Here is a 15848-nt window from a genome sequence, read left to right as displayed (position 1 = left end):
GTGCGGCGAGCGTCAAGCAGAAGCAATTAAAACAACTACTTCCGGTGGAACTTTCAAAATAAAATCCCATCAAATAGTTTTCCGTTTTCAAACTAACAACATGTGCGTGCGTGTGTGTGTGTGTGTGTGTGTGTTTGAGCCTAGAGCCTAAATATACAGAGTAGATTCAACTTGGGGATTGGAAATATATCATATTTACAGACAGAAGCAAATTGTTTTTAATTTCTATGACAATGACAAAGCTGGTGAAGAATTTTCAGCCCCATGTTTCCACTAACATATATAAAGAATTAAAAACAAAGCTCTAAATCAGTCATTCTTTAAATAGTTTTTAAGGAATCACATGTTTTTATGTTTAATTTGTAGACGATGCATTCTAAAATTGACCTATATCATGCTTGTGCACGTTTTCCTCTTGAATCCCGATGGATCCTTTGGAAATCCACAAGTTCTCTATGTTCGTTAAGTAAATAAGTTAATTGTCACATTTCAAATGACTGATAAATATGTGTGTAAATTTTAAAAAGGCAAATTTTAGCCATATTGTCTTTCCAGTCGTTCCCATTGAACGGCCTGACTGAACCCGACAGTCGTGCCTGAGCTGTCGTCGCCCTCTAACGTCGGAATAAAACCGTTACAGCTCCATGTTTAAAAGGGTAAACACACACACACACACACACACACACACACTCACACGGAGGCGCTAATGCACAAAAAGTGAACCGGAATGCTGCCTTGAGTCGAGTACGAACAAGTTTCCTTTCGGAGAGGGGAATTTGAAAGATGCACTTCATTAAAAACACAATTTTGCTGGATATTTATCATGTATGAAAACGAAATCAGGTTACCGTACTAGTTTTCCAGCCTTTTAGCTCTTATTTATGCAAATCACGCCGTACAAAAACAATTATTATAGGGGCTGGAGTGTCATGTGTGACTTGATCTTACACTGATAAAAATCAGTGGGAATAACTATAATCAGCAAAATAGGTAGAAATCATATTTCTACAAATCAGCATTTTTTTTAAAGGAAAAAAAACAGCAGTTCAAAACTAGCAGCAAAATGCCTGAAACAGTTAAAAATGTGCAGAATGATTATTCCTCACATTGCAAGGGATTTTAAATGTAATGTGTGATTCAATATGATCAATATAGGGGCTAAATAAACGCCGAGAGCTGCCGTCTTCTGTATCTTTTGCCTGACGCTGCAGCCAAAGCGCAGCTTTTCGGTCAAATTTACACATAATCTGCATATAATAAGGATCCACCACTACTTGCACTTGCAGAAAATTGCATTTATTCTTAAAAATAAGATAAGATAAGATAAGATAAGATAAGATAAGATAAGATAAGATAAGATAAGATAAGATAACAACAACTTTATTAATCCCGAAGGAAATTGTTGTGCCAGAGTTACATTATTACAATATTCACAATTATTACAATATTACAATATAAAAAAAAAAAAAACAACTTACTAACCCAAGCTTACTGTTCTGTATATTTCCTGTGTATCTTGTATTTCCAAGTGTATTGCAGTTCTTATGTCCTCTATTGTAAGTCACTTTGGATAAAAGCATCTGCCAAATGTAATGTAATGTAATATAATAAGGATCCACCTCTACATGCACTTGCAGAAAATTGCATTTATTCTTTAACACCGCATGTATTTATATTTATATTTATTTCTATTTTTATTTGCATTTCTTATTCTCCCTCCTTCCTACTATTATCTATTTTTGTTAATGTTATGAAAATTGCATTTATTCTTTAACACTGCATGTATTTATATTTATATTTATATTTATATTTATATTTATATTTATATTTATATTTATATTTATATTTATTTATATTTATATTTATATTTATATTTATATTTATTTATATTTTTATTTGTATATATTATTCTCCCTCCTTCCTACTATTATCTACATTTGTTATGTTTTACTTGAAACTCTCGCATGACAATTTCCTTCGGGATAAATAAAGTTGTTTTTATTCTTATTCTTATTCGAATCTGTAAATACTGCTCAATGTGTGCATCGGATTCGATGCAAACAGCATTTGTTTACTCTGCATCCTAACATGTGTAATGACACTAACGTCGAATTTAACCTCCAATCCGCACGGCTGCGCAAGAATGAATGCGAAAGCAACAGACATGGCCGAGGTACGTGCAACTTGCGGCGTATTGCAGAGCAAGCGCAGTTGAGATCCTGCAGGGACGCGGAGGGAGGAGGAAGAGGAAGAGGAAGAGGAAGGAGGAGGAGCCGGGTTGTGACGCCATCACGTCCTGAATAGAAGATCAAGAAGGCGGAGCGAAAGCGTGTGAGCAAAGAATGCCCTTCAAAAAGCCCTTGCGCTGACCTACACGGTCCCACTCAGCCAGGCTTTCCACGACACGTCGGAGCACAGCGTTCAAGATTAAAAACCCTCCGGACACCATGGGACTCACCCACGACCCGATCTTCCAGAAGCTGCAGGAGTGGTACAACGCCCACGCCCTGGGCCTCAACATGAGGCACATGTTCGAGGCTGACAAGGAGAGATTCAACAAGTTCAGGTATGGCTGCAAGCCTGGGCGGATGCTGCCGCCGTGGGGAGATGCAGACGCGCACGTACGCGGGTTGAAATCCACGCAGGCGTGGATTTGAAATGCAGGGTTTTTTTTTTGTTTTTTTTTTTTGCTCGAAGCTAATGCTCGAAGCGAAAGAGCCACGATGTTGAAATAAATTGGAGTATAATTTAAAGGCGGCTGATTTATGACATGTTCGTGTGTCTGCAGCCTGACGCTGAAAACCGAAGATGGAGATCTTCTCCTGGATTATTCCAAGAACCTCATCACCGATGAAGTCATGAAGATGCTGGTAGATCTGGTAAATTAGCATCTTGTTTATTATTCTCGTTGTAATCTGAGGGAAAATAATAATAATGATAAAAAAAAGTAACCGGTTATTGTCCTTCTCAGGCCAAATCGAGAGGCATGGAAGCTGCCAGGGAGAAGATGTTCACCGGGGAGAAGATCAACTTCACGGAGGTGCTTATCTGGATGAACCCCCTGACATTTGCTTCTGCAGGGGTGACACAGCATTTAGATCATGTGGCAGAGTCGCTCTCAGACACACCCACCTGCAGCCAGGAATGGAAAATTTTGAGCTTTCAAACATCCATCCTGGAAAAAAAAAATCAGTTCATTCTCGCCGTGTTTTGATTTTATCGATCCCCGTTTGGGAAATTCCTTTGTCACAGCAGAGTGACAGTTAAAAAAGTAAAATAAATAGTAAGATGATGGCGAGACATCTAGAATGAGCAGCAGCAACATCAGGGATAATAATGGACAACATAAAGCAGAATGATATTTTGTGCATGAAATTAAATCTTTGTGCTGTTTTTTTTTTTTTCTCTCTCATGCATCCGTTGGTTTTATACAGTTGGTTTAAAAAAAAAAAAAAACAAGCAAGAGAAGCAAGAGATTTTTTGCTTCAAATGTGAAAAAAAAAAAGATTTTTTGCAAAAAAAAACTGTTTAGTGACATTGTTAAAATGATCTTATTTCTATTAAAAAAAAAACGGCAAATTTAAAAAGATTGATTTAATAACATGAATAGCCTTGTAAACATTATACCTCCTCTTGTACATGCTACCAATCCATTTTCTAATAAATTCTAGTGGCAAATTTTCTCTTTTAACTCAACAATATTTTTAGGTTGTCATTTTGTAATTTCATCAATTCTTTTGCAATGATTAATTTTTAATATTAATTCGTCATGTTTTTTTTTTTTTTAGAGGAACAGTTCATGACATATAAAGATTTTTATAATTTACCTGTTTACCTCCTTTACACCAAAACAAAGGAAAAATTTGGACTTAGCGTTACTTCTAGGTAATGATTTTACTGAAAAATACACAACCAGAAGGAAACGACAATATAAATAAAAATAAGCAGGATGCGTACAGGTGAGGACGGTCGGGTTCTGGATGGGAAGTCCACCATCTCCTCTTGGTTGTGTTTTCTGTCAGGGTCGTGCTGTGCTCCACGTGGCCCTGAGGAACCGCTCCAACAAGCCCATCATGGTGGACGGAAAAGATGTGATGCCGGACGTGAACAAAGTTCTGGAGAAGATGAAGGGCTTCTGTCACGTGAGTGAAACGTGGGCGGGAAACACGAGCCTCGCGGCGAAGCTTCGGGTTCCGGAAAGCGACACCGAGACGTACGATCTAACAATCGAGATACGTTTAAATGTTGTTGACGATTGTGTGTGTGTGTGTGTTGTAGAGAGTTCGCAGCGGCGAGTGGAAGGGCTACACCGGGAAGGCCATCACCGATGTCGTAAATGTCGGAATCGGAGGATCCGACCTGGTAAGTGATATTTACTTCCAAAATATTCATGTTTCCGAGATGAGGCTCGGCGCCTCCGAATTCGAGATTACTCAACCGGGAAAAATCCAGATTTACCGGTCGATCTACGTTCCCATCCTGGCTTTACGAGCCAGATCGCGGATACAAGCGTCAGAAATGAGTTTCCCCCTGCAGGATGAGCCGGATGAGGTGGCTTCAGGTCGGGACGCCTCCTGGGCGAGGAGATATTCTGGGTTTGTCCATGTGGGAAGACCCTGGACACGATGGAGGGTCTCCAGGCTGGCCTGGGAACCCCTCGGGTCCCCCTGGAGGAGCTGGACCATGTGGCCGTGGAGGTCTCGGGATAAACCGGGGAAGATGGACGGACGGTTTTATAGATGTTTGGACTTTAACCAACCACCTGTCTGACCATAAACCCTTCGGAGATGTTTTATCGATCCGCTCCTTCCTCGTTTTGATAACCGTAACTTAACAAAAACGTAACCAAAAGACCAAAACCTTCAAGCTTTGGGTGAAAGTTCAAGTCAAATGACGCTTAAGGGCCCTTCGGAGAGGGAACGAGGACGAGGAAGTGACTGTTTGAGTGCTCAGCTGGATTTTCCGGATCTCCAGGGCCCCCTGATGGTGACCGAGGCCCTGAAGCCGTACTCCAAGGGCGGACCGCACGTGTGGTTTGTGTCCAACATCGACGGGACGCACATTGCCAAAACCCTGGCCAAGCTGAACGCCGAGACCACCCTCTTCATCATCGCTTCTAAGGTAACCCTCCTTCCACATCCTCATCTCCAGGTGGAAAATACACCTCGCTCTCCTGCGGCTCGAGCATTTTCATTGGTTGTCCACCTCCCGACATGTGACGACGCTTTAACTTGACGCCGCCTTCTTCTATTAAAGCAGGGGCGGGCAAACTACGGCCCGCGGGCCAAATCCGGACCGTTGGTCTTTTTTATCCGGCCCGCCAAAGATCGGCACAGAATTCATACTTGATGTGAACGATTGGGTCAATGAATGTGGAGATTATTTCATTTCTGGAACTACTTCAGAACACTTGAGAATTTTCCTGGCTTTGTGATTCAGCCTTTACCGTGGACGTACTGACGCATGAATGAGCTGGACGTTAAGCTACAAGGGAAAAAAAAAAACGCTTTGCGCATGAAAATGCAAGCAAATGTTAGAGCCTTTAAAACCAAGCCGGTTTTATTTTCAAAGCAAATGTAAGTCCAACGTCAGATGAGTCCAATAGGTGCTGTTAACAAATGCATTTTTTTGTTTTTATATGTATCGTATCATGTGCTGACCCGGCCCATTTGTCAAATCTTAAAAGTCAAAGTTTGCCCACCCCTGTATTAAACCATCACAAATGTCCTTTTCCAGACGTTCACCACCCAGGAGACCATCACCAACGCCGAGTCCGCTAAGGAATGGTTCCTCGAACACGCTAAAGACGTGAGTTTGCAGCCGCCCGACGACACGGTAGTTTGAATTAAAGGGACGATTCAAAAGAAAGCGCTGTCTCTCCAGAAAGCTGCCGTCGCCAAGCACTTCGTGGCCCTCTCCACCAACGGCGTGAGTCAAAACACACCGTCGGACATCGAACGTCACCCTTCTGCTCAAACCGACACGTGACATTCACCGTCTCGCTTCTTTCTGCAGCCCAAAGTCAAGGACTTCGGCATCGACACGGAGAACATGTTTGAGTTCTGGGATGTGAGTGCACGTCTTTTCAGCGACGGACGCCGAGGTTAAATTTACGCTCGTCTTTTGACCTGAGAAGTAAGGTTGTGTCGGACGCTGCACGACCAGCAGCTGCGGGGAAATCAGAAGCGCCGCGCTTCTCGGTTATTATTGGTAGTGACCTTCTCTCTTGCGGAGGTTAAAGCGGAGACCGGGTTCCATCAAAGGTCAAGTGGCTGCGTTTACTTACATTGTTGGTATTTATAGACTAACGGCTACTATTTGCCCTTTATACCTCGGAAAATACGTCTGGCAGTGTTTTTACACTCGCTCCTCATACTTTACGCTGATTTTTCTGACTTGTCGAATCGAGACAAATCTCGCAAAGCATATTATATTTTTATATACGGTATACCCTTGTTTTTCGCGGGGGTTACGTTCTAAAAAGAACCCGTGATAGGCAAAATCCGTGAAGTAGAAACCTTTTTTTTTTTTTTTTTTACAATTATTATACAATTGAATACTCTAATATACATTGAAAAGAAAGAACAAACCATTTTACAGGCTCAATCATTTGTTTCACAAATAAAAGTACTGTACTTTAGAAACGTTTTTTTCAACAAATAACTTCTGTACTGTACTGTCAAATAATAATTTTAATCATCAATGTGAACAGAAGGCTTCAAATGGCGGAGATTAGCTCCGCCCACCGCGACCCCAGGAATTGGATTAAACGGGAGAAAATGAAAAATGATGAGGAAAAAACAGTTGCAACCCTTTTTGCATCCTTATTAAAACTTATCGCTGCTGTCGTCCTTAGGTTTTTTTCTTCCTTCTTTATGGAAGGAACGGAAGATTCGCTAATTCCGTAATGCCGACCTACAGCCGCATAGCTTTTAGCTTCCCTTAGCATGTCCAGAAGTTTAACTTTATCTGCCATAGATAGCATCTTCCGCTGCCTTTTGGGCCCTTTTGTCGCTCCAGAGCGTTTTGTCAACATTCTGGGTTTTAAAGAAACTGGAAATTGCAAGAGAATTTGCCCGTGCGTCATGTAAATTTGTCAAGCTGTTTTACGTACGTGTGCATATTAAACTGCAACGTTATTGACGCACAGGTAGAGAAGAAGTGACTTTTTAGCCAATCAGAATGCAGAACACAATGCACCATGCAAATCCGTGAAGTAGCAAAACCATGAAAAGTAAACCGCATTATAGCGAGGGATCGCTGTAACACATAAACACATTATGTCCTTGTAATAATGTATTATAAATAATGATTCAAAATGCTTTATTGCCCAATATGAGCCAATTATGCCTCAAAGTTATGTATGCTATGACATTATTGTCACTGGTCACTTATGGATAATGTGTTGCTATTATTATTATTATATATAATATTATATTATATAATATTATGATAATATTATTATTATTGTTGTTGTTATTGTATGGATTTTTCTCTTAGCAAGAAGGTTAATGCAGGAAGTTTTAAAACTTTAATATGAGTGCAGTAACTAACCAAATTAGTACATGTTATATAAAGTGATTTATGTTTCATTTAATCTGTGTGGGGAAAAAAAAACCTAAGAGTAATTGATTCCTTTTAGCAGGAGAGAAATGCAGGTGCAAGTCTTGAGTAATGGACATTCACCTTTTATAATTCAGACCATTATCTTATAATGAAAGACTAAAATGACTGTAGACTAAACCTGATGTCACCCTGCCTGATTAATGTACATTTTCAAATGACTGATTTATTCCAAAAAATAACCTTGTTATAAATCACGGAGATAATCAGACTCCTAAGCCTGAGGATTGTGGATATGAAGCGTCCTGAATATTCATGGCTGCCCACCTAGAATCAGTTATACTTGCATAAGTCTAGACGTGCAGAGGTATTATCAAAAAAGTGCCCTATAAATCCCCATTTTCAGCGTTTTGTTTGTTTTTCCCCTCCAGTGGGTGGGCGGTCGTTTCTCCCTGTGGTCGGCCATTGGAATGAGCATCGCCCTGCACATCGGTACGTACCGGGAGACTATTTTCGTTTCAACAAATCTTGAAAAAGTAATGTTTAGAGAAGCACATTTAATACCTTTTTAAATACCGTGCACTGCCGCGGCACTCAACCCATCCAGGATAATTAATAACTTGACTGAGGGGGTGTATTTTGATGATATTAATGGAGGGGAGAATTAAAAATAATGGCAACTTTTTTTTTCCTCATCAGGCTTTGACAACTTTGAGAAGCTTCTTTCAGGAGCTCACTGGATGGTAAGGACTCGACACCGCCTACGATACTGAGCTGACATTTCCAGACACGTTAGTGACTTCACTGGGAAACTCCCCCAGAGGAAATATTCATGAGTAATATGTGTTCATTTTATTCCTTTACAAAATCTGTATGGTGTCATTTAATTCTTAGAAGCTTCATAACTAACCCTCTAATAAAAACCAAAAATAAAATTATATGCATTATTGAGAATATTTTCAAAGTTGAATTTGAGAATTATCACCATGCACCACAAAAAAAAAAAAAAAAAAAAAAAAAAAAGATTATTATATTGGTAAATAGCTATGGATTTCAGCATCCGTGCTGACGTGCTCCTTTTACTGTTGATATTCCACCGTCTTTCGCTTTCTCTCTCCCAGGACAACCACTTCCGCACTGCCCCTTTGGAAAAAAACGCGCCGGTCCTGCTGGCTCTGCTGGGAATCTGGTACGGCAACTTCTTCCACGCCGAGACCCACGCCATGCTGCCCTACGACCAGTACATGCATCGCTTCACGGCCTACTTCCAGCAGGTCTGCGCCCGACGCTGGGCTAACGTCACGTTTTTTGGCTTTAACTCGAGAGGCTTCTCAGACTCGCATCAAAACGTGTCAGGGAGCCATTTCTGCTAGAATATTGAGGCTTTTGTAAAATGTCACCAATGAAAAATGGCGATTTTTATTCATTTATTTATTTACTTACTTATTTTTATTTATTTATTTTAATTTCTAATGCATTTATTTTTTATTGATTAAAATTTTTATTTATTTATTTATTTTATTTTTTTAAAAACACGTCCAGTACTTTTTATGGTTTACAATTTAATGCAGGGTTTAGCAATTATTTTGGCCGATGGGCCAGATTTCTTAGTTAATTTTTAAGCGCGGGCCAACTAGGTATCATGTAAATTGAACAAAATGAAAATTGCAATTGAAATATTTAAATGTTTTAGCATTCTATCTCAACTTTTAAATCGTTGACGATCACATAAATGTACAGACATTATTTTGTATGCAATCATCTATACAAAATTAAACAGAATGGGGGGAAGAAATAAGGAGTTTCTAAATTAAATATTGAATGAAAATACTTATTAAAATAACCAAAGAAAATAGTTTGGCGGGATGTTAAATGCCCAGGTCTGATTTAATGCATCTTAATTATTCCTGTCATTTTGTCAATTTATTCCCTATTTAGTTTTCTGACTTTTTTTTATAAATCATGGTATCACAGTTGCAATCAAACCCTGATTGCATTAGTAAATATGTGATACATTAATAAAGAGTATTCTATAGGTAATATGAAGCATTTTGTTTATTTGTTGCGTAATAATTTTATAGGACATCTGATCATTTCATTGTACCTTTCGATTCAATATTATTTAGATAACAAATAGATTATTAATCATTCTAAGGAAGTGGATGGGCATTTGTGTCGAAAAATCTCTATCTGTGCAAAAACCTCCTGTTATGCAACACCGGGACGTTTCTTGCATTTAAGTGTTTTTGTTTCCCAGGGCGACATGGAGTCCAACGGAAAGTACATCACTAACCAGGGGACTCGCGTTAACTACCACACCGGGCCGATTGTGTGGGGCGAGCCGGGAACCAACGGCCAGCACGCCTTTTACCAGCTCATCCATCAAGGTACCGTCACTAAACGCCGCCACCACGCAGAAGTTCTGCACCTTCATGATCCCAGAAGTTCAGACGCCATTAGATGCTCATTTCAGCGGGTTAAAGGTCACCGGATTAACGCGTTACTACACCGTGATTTACTTTAAGCGCTGCTGAGGGGGGAAAAAGGGGGCCTGTTACTATTTGCGTTGTAAAGCTGGTAAAGGCTAATTATCCCGGACCTAACGAGGGAAGAAGTTATTAAATTTAAAGTGTTAATGCACTTATCTTAACTTCAATCCGATTAGCACTTTTACGACTGCCAGTTCAAGAGGTATGCTCAAATAATTTTAAAATAAGGAATATGAATTTAACGGGGTAATATTCAACAGTAAGATCGCTTCGCTTTCCCCGAATTGTTTAAAAACAGATGCGCTTGTCTTTGTTGAAAAGATAAAAACATTTGCATTAAATACACCCACACTCACAAGCACACAGTTTGGCAAATATTGAAATCAGCAGTGGTTTCTTGCCACAAAAAGAAAGTTAAAACAGTTACCGGTACCTTCCAGGATGAAGCCGGGGAGAGCGCGCCTTGTCCGGCAGCGTGGCGTCATCCCGTAGCGCTTAGCCGTTAGCCGTTAGACGTCAGACGACGGGAAATCTGTCGCGGGTAGCTTCACGGCCCGTGAAATCGTGGGACATCATTACAGTAGCTCAAATAAAATACCGGTAAAAATAAAGTAGAAGTTGATTTCAAGCGATATACGACTCAATAAAGACGTTTTCGATTTAGCTGCGTAGCAGCTAATAGCCTCTAATCGTCGAGGCTAACGTTAGCTAGCAAATGCACGGTTGGACTATTAAGCACCCGTACCACAATTTTTAAGCCGCTCTCAGATACTTCCTAAAGAGAAGGCTTGTATATCTGAATGTTTAGATAATCTTAAAGAAAACAATAATACTCGGGACATTTCATCACTTCCTCGCTTCTCTCGAATTAGCTAGTTTAGCTGTTCGTGAGCCACACTAGCCTTCTGACTCACTAGCCCCGCCCACCAGCCAGCTCAGCCAATCAATGAGCAGTATCCATCTGACAGACATCCCGAGTACCATATTACTTTTTCTATGCAAATAAAATATGCATACATTTTTTTATTACATTTGCAAAATGCAATTCTTTTTTTTTTTTCCCCCAAAAAAATCCGGTTGCACTTACCATCGTACGAAGAGCGCAGACGAACAGCAAAGGAACTTGTCTGAGGATTGTTGATGGTTTTCCAGGATACGATGGAGAGATGGTTTGAAAGCTGCACCAAAAAGCAGAAATGAATGGAAATTAAGAGGCGGTGAAGGTGCTAATAGGGAATATAAGGGTCCAGAATGACGTCTAAGCAGAAATATATCAAGACGTGAACGCGTCACACTTCAGGATCCGACGCACGGAAGCAGGACTTTGCTTAAAATGACCGCCAGATCGTCAAAATCAACTTCTTCATCTATCGCTGCCAGGCCACCTCTGTCAGACCTCTTTCGGAGGTTGCTAATTTGATAGAATCAAAGTTATGTCACGCATGAGACTTAGCAGGCCCATGATGGAAATAAAACGTTTGGGCGGGATTATTTTTAATATGTGATGAAGCGTCGGGTTGGTCCACGTGGTTTGCTTCCTGCAGGGCTCGTCTCAAATCATTTGGGTTGACCAGAGGCCAGAGAGGGGGTTGTTTTCAAGGTTGGCAGTTTGTTAATGTTCTTTTGTTTCACTCGGGGAACAACACACCATTCTTTTTTTTTGTATGTGAGAGCTGTGTATTTATCCATTTTTTTCCAACTTCCTCCTTGCAAGCAAACTGAAATCTTTTGTACTAGAACCAGGAGTGCTCCTTATTTCATCTGCAAACATTTTTTGCTGTAAGTGTGGCTTGCATGAAGTTCAACTCGGTGTGTTTGGACTCAGGAACCCGCATGGTGCCTTGTGACTTCCTGATCCCGGCTCAGTCGCAGCACCCCATCCGAGACAGCCTGCACCACAAGGTAGGAGGAAAAACCCGCGTTTGTAACGTGTCAAACTCAAGGCCAAATGTGGCCGGCGAGAACGTTTTAAAAAGGCTTGTTTAAAAGTAACAACAACGCGTTCATCGATCAGAAAACTACATTTCCCACCATTCATGCCGATCATGTTACCCGCCATTAAATGCCATTTTCAACAAGTGTAATAGAGAATTACAAATGATCCCTAAATGTCCAGGAAGAGAAAAGTCCAATACATGTTTGTGCTTCAAGGAGAGAAAGCGGTATTTTGTGTTATGAGGCAGCGTCGGTAGTCAAACAGTACAATCTAGCACAGGGGTCGGCGACCCGCGGCTCAGAGTGGCTTGGGAAAATAAATTGAAGTGTATTTTATTTGTCAGTTTTTTTTTTTTTTTTTAATTTTAATTCTAAATTGGTGAACTTGAAATATTAAAATAAAATATTTTTTGACGCTCAAAATAAACGTCACACTCGCGGCAGCCAGTATAGCCCAGATTTGCAGATGCTGTGTGCAGAAGTCCCATAAACCAGGCAAAATAAATATTTATGATGACATTTTGCAAATAATTATTTCTAATTGTTTACTGACACAGTGATTTTTTTTTTTTTTTTCCCCAATTTATTTTTAAAATTCAGGTCAAGGCTCCGCTACACGCTCTGAAAGCCCAAAGCGTCCAAAATGTGTTCATTACATAGATAAAATTTAATTTTCTCTGCGGTACTTTGTATAAACAAGGGTGTAGTGTGTTGCTTCTGAAATTCACAAAGTGCAAAGATAATAAAAAGCAATATATGCAGCAGTATCTTTATTTTAGAGGTCAAAAAGTAATTGCGGCTCCCAGTGTTTTGTTTTCCGTGGAAACCGGGTCCAAATGGCTCTTTGGGTGTTAAAGGTTGCCGACCCCTGATCTTGCACAACATGGAGCTAACTATGCTAAAGGTAGCCTTCCAGAAAAACAACAAATTGTCCAAGAATGAAAAGCCAAACTACGATAGCAGCAGAATATGTTCACGAAAAGCACTGCGTCAGTGAAAGCTAGTTTTGTAGGAGATCAACTAGCAGCTTTATGCATATACATGCATAACATTGAGTTATTTAACATTAAGTTACATTTATTTTACATTCGGTTACGTTTATACTGTTACATGTGGTGCAAATGAGACAAGGAAGTATTTGGTTATATCCTCTCAGCTATCATGTGCATTTATGGTCTGTTGGCTGCAGCCAGGAAACCTGTGAATGCAGTTACATCATCTTAAAGAGAAACTAATAACTGTTTATTCCTCACCTTTGAGCTTGCAGTGCAAACAGGACATTATGAAAGTGTGCGTTTTCCCTGTGGCTGTAGATCCTGCTTGCTAACTTCCTGGCGCAGACGGAAGCTCTGATGAAGGGTAAAACCACAGAGGAGGCCAAGAAGGAGCTGGAGGCCGGCGGTCTGAGCGGAGATACCCTGGAAAAGATCCTGCCGCACAAAGTGAGTCAAATCACCCGACGAGATTATGATAATGACAAAACCCACAGCGACGGTCTGTCATCTCAGATTACCTTCGCCAAACTAGTTTCGTGCGTCAGCGGAGTTGGTTTCCGCATTCATGTTGTGGGTTTTACAGAAAAAAAAAAAAAAGAAGAATAAAAACGTTAGGCACCATTGTGGAACAAGCAAGATCTGGGTCACCGTTCAATTTTTTGCTTAAATGCACAGAAACGGATCTTGAAGCAGCATGTTAGATAACATGCATGCTTGCGTGTACTGTATTTTCCAAAACTGAATAAAAGCCGCACTACATACTATTTCCACACTATAAGGCGCATTGGATTATAAGGCGCACCTTCCGTGAATGGCGTATTTTAAAACTGTTTTCATATATAAGGCGCACCTCATTATAAGGCGCATAGAATAGAAACTACAGTAGTGGTTGGGGTTGAGTTATGCATCCACGAGATGAAGCTGCGCTAAAGGAAATGCCAACAAAACAGATAAATCAGTGAAAAATTTCAGTAATAGAATACAAACCAACGTTCTGACAACGTTCACTCCCAAAACAAGTAAGTGCATTCACAATACGGTACCGTACGCATCGGTAGCTCTTACCCGTATATGCGCCGCCTTTGTTGAAAACAATATTTTTCCAACTCCATTTATCACAGTTCAAAGCGTTTCATAAAACAAAAGCACCAGGAAGGACTGCTTCTAAATGCATTGATGTTCATGTCGCTAGCTAGCAATGTTGCCTTCATTGGAATAGTGACTGTAGAGACGCTTCTACTTGCTGCTCTCCAACTGTAGCCACCTTGCTTGGTTTCCTCTGAAACTCCGTTTAGTTTTCTTTACTCGGCGCAGGTCATCTTGTCGCTTCCTCCACTTCCGTACAATCGATTCATTAATGTTGAATTCTCTCGCTGCTCCTCTATTCTTGTGTTCTACTGCGTGATTGATCGCCTTGAGTTTGAGCTTTGTGATGAAGGACGGTGCTTTGTTTCTCGCAGGTGTTCCAAGGAAACAGGCCAACCAACTCAATCATCTTCAAGAAACTGACGCCGTTCACGCTCGGCGCGCTGATTGGTGAGAACGCGATGAAACGTCGTCTGGTAATTTGGACTCGTCGGGTTTTGCGTAACCTGCATTGTCGATTTGGTCTTGTTTCCAGCGATGTACGAGCACAAGATCTTCACCCAGGGCATCATGTGGGAGATCAACAGCTTCGACCAGTGGGGGTGAGACGACAAGCTGATCGATTTGTAATCTTGGGGAATTTGTCGCTTCTCAGATTTGATTTCACAATAATATTTCACATTTTTTGAATATTTTCTGCTTGCATCCCTTGTGTTGACAGTAATATTTATTTTTTTTCTATTGAATTATTTTTATTTTTTAAATAATTATTACTAATTATTTGAATAATTATTAATTTTTTTAAATTATTAACAATAATTTTTTTTTTTTTTTTAAGTATGGCATTAGAGACAGCATGAATCCCCGTTTCTAAACGTCGCCTACCTTCTCCTCAGCGTCGAACTGGGCAAGCAGCTGGCCAAGAAGATCGAGCCGGAGCTCAAGGACGCAACGGAGGTCCACTCCCACGACTCCTCCACCAACGGACTCATCAATTTCCTGAAAAAGAACTTCGCCTGAGTCCAAACGTCCAATGGGACGCATCCCGCCGGTCGGCTCCGAGCCCCCTCCCACCTAACCGCCGCCCTGAGCCGAGGCACGTCGCGCGATCGTCCGTCCTCCCGTTCAGAACGTCTTAGTGCTGTCTTTTAACGTCTGTCCACGTCACGAGTGGAGTGGAGGGTCCGGAGGAGAAAACCCACTGTCACTGGAATAAATGTCTTTGCACAACGCCCGTTTGTTTCACATTCCTCTTTGGAAATAAACTAGCTTCGGTTGGAAAAACGTCCCCCGAACGGAGACGGTTGATATATTTTACGGCGTACGAGTACCTTGTAACTTTGGAAAGTTGATATTTTGCACCCTCTGCTCTCTTCTAATGTCCTCATACAGGCACGCTTTAGATTGGGTTCAACTTTGCCATTATCCTGGTGCAGGTAAAACAAATGCAGTTTAAGATCAAATCAGACGTGCAAAGAAGCAGCAAGTGCAGATATAAACAAATTAACATGTTCAATCCTTCGTGCAGACTTGAATCTGAGACATAAATTATTGCTTTAACTGACGATTTCTGCGCTGCTATTTTTCATTTATTTTGTTTTATTGCAATGTCCGTCACAAAAAAAAAAAAAAAAAGTCTAAAAGTGTAAGCGATTGCCGAATAAATGTCCCAAAAATGATAATTGGTCGCTGCTCCTTATGGTTTTTGACAACACACCGAAGAGGAAAAATGTAAATCGTTTTTTTTTTCGATTAAATCACTCAATATAATAACTGGCTT

At 40.5% G+C, this 15848-nt stretch overlaps 1 protein-coding gene and 1 long non-coding RNA gene across 2 annotated transcripts; one reads left to right on the top strand and one right to left on the bottom strand.

The window, feature by feature from the left end:
• The first annotated feature begins 2305 nt into the window (after positions 1–2305).
• On the top strand, positions 2306–15300 carry gpib (glucose-6-phosphate isomerase b). The gene is made up of 18 exons (XM_086174936.1): positions 2306–2566; positions 2789–2879; positions 2972–3040; positions 4023–4142; positions 4279–4362; positions 4975–5121; positions 5737–5808; positions 5884–5928; positions 6016–6069; positions 7995–8055; positions 8263–8306; positions 8685–8837; positions 9821–9950; positions 11878–11954; positions 13301–13429; positions 14443–14518; positions 14604–14670; positions 14965–15300. Exons 1-18 carry the CDS (start codon positions 2448–2450, stop codon positions 15086–15088), a joined length of 1662 nt encoding a protein of 553 aa, XP_086031062.1. The 5' UTR covers positions 2306–2447; the 3' UTR covers positions 15089–15300.
• Positions 10486–13321, bottom strand: LOC147218065 (uncharacterized). Its single transcript, XR_015108879.1, has 3 exons — positions 13241–13321; positions 11140–11230; positions 10486–10597 (listed from the first exon to the last, which is right to left on the bottom strand). It is a non-coding gene; the product is annotated as an uncharacterized LOC147218065 (long non-coding RNA).
• Positions 15301–15848: the final 548 nt, after the last annotated feature.

The sequence above is a fragment of the Fistularia commersonii genome, chromosome 27, assembly GCF_037954325.1.
Source record: "Fistularia commersonii isolate RoL2024-O1a breed Wild chromosome 27, RoL_Fcom_v1.0, whole genome shotgun sequence".
Lineage (NCBI taxonomy): Eukaryota > Metazoa > Chordata > Actinopteri > Syngnathiformes > Fistulariidae > Fistularia > Fistularia commersonii.
This window is presented reverse-complemented; position numbering and strand designations above follow the sequence as displayed.

Bases quoted from the DNA above. Each gene is read 5' to 3' on its own strand.
- gpib (XM_086174936.1), top strand. From the start codon at position 2,448: ATGGGACTCACCCACGACCCGATCTTCCAGAAGCTGCAGGAGTGGTAC. The intron at 8,838-9,820 runs GTCTGCGCCCGA...TTTGTTTCCCAG, and splicing joins TCACGGCCTACTTCCAGCAG to GGCGACATGGAGTCCAACGG. The intron at 14,671-14,964 runs GTGAGACGACAA...CCTTCTCCTCAG, and splicing joins AACAGCTTCGACCAGTGGGG to CGTCGAACTGGGCAAGCAGC.